General features: G+C 41.8%; 1 protein-coding gene across 1 annotated transcript in view; it reads right to left on the bottom strand.

Moving 5' to 3' along the window:
* The window catches only part of LYPLAL1 (lysophospholipase like 1), an 87,441-nt gene that overhangs the window by 14,664 nt on the left and 68,508 nt on the right, over nt 1-4,269 (bottom strand). The window contains exons 4-5 of the mRNA XM_019516467.1: nt 2,326-2,441; nt 493-1,604 (exon numbers count right to left, since the gene is read on the bottom strand). Of these exons, the coding sequence (XP_019372012.1) occupies nt 1,365-1,604; nt 2,326-2,441 (356 nt within the window). The 3' untranslated portion in view covers nt 493-1,364. The remainder of the gene's footprint in view (nt 1-492; nt 1,605-2,325; nt 2,442-4,269) is intronic.

Raw genomic sequence — 4,269 nt, 5'->3', positions numbered from 1 at the left:
AGGCGACTGTGGCATTGATGCCTACACAGTCAGATAGATTGCAGATTGGAGTCAAGGGTACCAGCAGAGCCAGGGGGCTGTAGCTTGGGAGTGAGGGGCAATGGCATGGGCAGGGCACCAGCATTATCAGGGCTGCTCAGCACCAGAGCAGGAAGGGGGGGAAGCCACAACTGGACCTACATCCTGGTGAGCAAAGAGAGCTCTGATTTTCCATGATATAAAAACAAGATCAAACACCAAAATATGTAAGTATTTAGAATTTTATTATAATGATTGAGGCACTGGTAGGCTTCCAAATTGCTTTAAAATTGTAAATATATCAATAAAATATTGTGTTCAACTGATACCTATATATATAGTGGTGCTTCATGTCAACCATGGAAAAATGCAGACTTTGGGGGTTTTAATAAGAGAATTCGCTATTTTTTTTATCAGAGAATGTGCGATTTTTAAACAGAGAAAACCAGGGTCCTTGCTGATCACGTCACTTACCTCCAGGTGATTTGCAGTATTCCACAGGTTCTCTTTTAGGTGCTTCAAAATAGTTTTCTTGAGGCCCTGCTCTATTTTTCCAAATGTCAAGGTCAGACTCACAGGTCTGCAATTCCTCAGATCCTCCTTCTTCCCTTTCTTAAAGATGGGTACTATATTTGGCCCTTTTCCAATTATCCACCTCAGCAGATTTCCAGTTCTACGAAAATATAGCCAATGGCACCGAAATTACCTCAGCCAATTCCTTCATTACCCTAGGGCAGCGGTTCCTAATCTGTGGTAAGCGTACCAGCGGTGGTGCAGACAACTGTCAGCAGTGCGCATTAACAGATTTATTATAATTACTTTATATGACAAGTATTTGCTGGTGGTACTTAAGGTTGAACTGAAAAGTTTTCTGGTAGCACTTAAAGTTGTATCATTTTGAATTGGTGGTGCGCAATCTGTCAGAGTTTGGGAACTGCTGCCCTAGGGTATATCCCAACTGATCGTGCATACTTGAAAGCATCTAGCTACACTACGCAACTTTTATTCACCAACTCAGGCTGTTGGTCTCCTTTCCTAGAATATAAGAACACAGAACCAAAAAGGATCTAGTATATTTAAGGGATACATATTAACATGAAGTTGGGCTATTTTAAACATCATTTCAATACAGTTAACATTTTCCACATAATATTGGGTCTTCCATGTTTTCAGTATTGATGATAAAAATATACAAAATTAATAATTTAACATCAAGCTGATCAGGATGTATGGACCCTGGGAATATACCCGGGTTCATATACAGTTATATTTATAACTAGGAAATATCAGTTGGTCCGACTGAATGTGGCCTTAAAAAGAAAAAAAAGATGATGCAAAGTGTATCTTCATTTATTTGTTTTTATTATCTCCTCGGGCAATTTTTTTAAGATCCAATTTCTCAGTTCTTCCAGCTCATCTTTCTTTAATTCATGATAAAGATTTGGAAAACTGAGAAATGAGGCTGTTACTCCCAATGATTTTAATGTTTTGTTGGTCTCTTCACCCCATGAGTAGAGCACTAACTCATCAATAGTTCCATGGCACTGAAATAACTCAGGAAGAATACTTTCATTTTTGTGTAAAGCCTGGAGGAGGAAGCAAAAGATACAGATTTTTAGAACAAGCAAACGAAATGCCAGTGTACTAAAATACTAAATAGCAAAGTTTACATACAAGGCCTGGTCCTGCTTCAAGTAACATCAAGAGAAAAAGTCATGCTGACTCAAGTGACAGCAGGATAGAGTCTATGACTTATAATTTACCAGGTATTTTTAAAAAAGGTCTGTCATAAGGTTTGTCCTCCAGGTCTTTAGTCATTCTTGGACCCTTTCAAGATTCTCCACAGCTTTTTTGAAGTGCAGCACTCAGACCAGATACAATACTTCTAGCTAGGGTCTCACCAGCACCAAGTAGAGAGGAAGTATCACTTTCTCACCTGTGCTTGTGCCACATTGGCTAATGAATTCTAGTATGCTATTAGCTCTGTTGACTACACCATTGCACTAAAGGTGTGAAAGCACCCTGGGATGTCTCAGAAGTGCACCCAGGCCATGTCTAAGGTTAGGGCATTTCACACCTTTATTCCCTGACATTTTGCTTATTAATGCTCTCAAATCAGGGCATATCCTGTGAATTAGGGACCAAGTGGTGCCAATTCCACTCAGTCAGGAATATTCTGTGCTTTGTTATGCCATAATGACTGGATCTTTTTTTTTTTTTTTTAAGATTAAATTTGTATTCAGTCTAAAAAGTATTTGGGGGTGGGGGAGGGGAAGAGCCAGAGGAAAGCATGCCACACACACTCACCTGGTAAACAAGAGATGTCTTATTGAGAAAACTGGAAAGAGCAAAGACTCCAGCCACATCTTGATGGTACCTATAGGCTAGATGCATCGCCATGCAACCCCCCATTGAAAAACCACCTAAAATACGAGCAAAAAAAGGGTTGCATTTAGCTGCATTTTGTTAATCTAGTATGTGGTTTGATTTTTGGTTTTAGCTTTTTAAAAGATATTTGCATTATCATGGTGTGTGTAACAAGAAAAAAATGCAAACACATACATGCACACACCAATTACATGTCTAAAGCAAAGTGACGTTCTATTCAAGAATCTGGACAGTTTGAAAACTGCTTACAATTCATTTTTGGGAGAAGATGGTAAATACACCACAACTCTACTATTTTATTCAACAGTTTGACAGCTGTTCAGACACTATAACTGCACACCCTCCAAATAATGTCAAGAATTCCACGATGGGGGCAAGTCAGCAGTAGTCTTCTTTGGTGATTTCTTTTCTACTTTAAAACAATCAAGCACTTAACATATGCAGCCAAGCAACACTTCCTGATCACTACATCATGCACCCGATCTCCTGACTTTGCACAGGTATAAGAGAGGTATAAGAGGCAAGTTGCTTCACTAATGTACCACATCCCTGTTGTAAAGGCATCCATACCTCTGAAGAGTGAGAGAACTAAATGTTTTCTGTGCCCACTTAATTCTAAGTCTATCTTTTGAGAAGGATAAATAGGGCTTATGTTTTTATTTTTTTTAATTATGAATATGCTGCCATACCCAATGAAATCTCAGGGCTGTTTACAGTAAGAGAACAGAATAACTTAAAACAAGCCTTCTGCGCCCCAGTCCAGAAACACCCTTTGCCATCCACCCAAGCACTTGTCCCCCTAAATCCCCTACCATCTCCCTCCCCACAGTAGCATGTCCTAAGGGGGAAGGGATGAGAGAATCTTTCTGTCACTTGGTGCAGTGTATGCCTGAAGCCCTTTTCACACTGTGGACAGTGCTATGACCCCTTCCTTGTGTTGCTGCACTTGTGCTAGGCCAGGAGAGAGGAGTGGCCAAAACTCTTCCCACATTTCAGGCAGCTTCTCCCTGCACTTGCTTGCTGGAAAGGAATGAGCCTTTGGAGCCTTCCTCTGCTAATGAGTCCTGGGTGTCCTCCATATCAGAGGAATCCCTGTCACCCTCGCTACTAAGGAGTTTTAAGCAAAGGGTGAGGGGAACTGTCACAACTCTTCTAGATAAATATCACAAGGCTGGTCTGTGGGTTCAATCCTATGGACAGGTTTGATCTGTGGGCCTGATCTATAGATTTCATAGACACTAGGGCTGGAAGGGACCTCAGAAGATCATTGAGTCCAGCCCCCTGCCTGAGGGGCAGTAAGTCAGCTGGGGTCATAGGATCCCAGCAAGATAAGCATCCAATTTACTCTTAAAGGTGTTCAATGTAGGTGCTTGAACAACCTCTGACGACAGGCTATTCCAGACCTTGGGGGCTTGGACAGTAAAGAAATTCTTCCTTATGTCCAGCCTGAAATGGTCTTGCAGGAGTTTATAACCGTTTGACCTCATCATCCCTTGGGGTGCTCAGGTGAACAAACATTCCTCCAGATACTGGTGGTCACCCTGATAAACTTATAGGTGGCCATCAGATCACCCCTGAGCCTGCGCTTTTCCAAGCAAAACCACCCCATGGCTCTCAGCCTGTCATCATAAGGTCTGATCATGCGTGTGGCTCTTCTCTGGACTCTCTCAAACTTCTCCACATCCTTTTTGAATTGTGGGGCCCAAAACTGGATGCAGTACTCCAGCTGTGGCCTTACCAAGGCCAAGTACAAGTGGAGAATGACATCCCGGGATTTGCTTGAGAAGCATCTATGGATGCAAGCCAGCATTTTGGTCACTTTACTAGCCACAGCATCGCACTGCAGGCTCATGTTCTTCTTGT

The sequence above is a fragment of the Gavialis gangeticus genome, unplaced genomic scaffold (genome assembly GCF_001723915.1).
Source record: "Gavialis gangeticus isolate Ggan-Ray unplaced genomic scaffold, GavGan_comp1, whole genome shotgun sequence".
Taxonomy (NCBI): Eukaryota; Metazoa; Chordata; order Crocodylia; family Gavialidae; genus Gavialis; species Gavialis gangeticus.
Note: the sequence above shows the minus strand (reverse complement) of the source record. Positions and strands in the feature narration are given on the sequence as shown.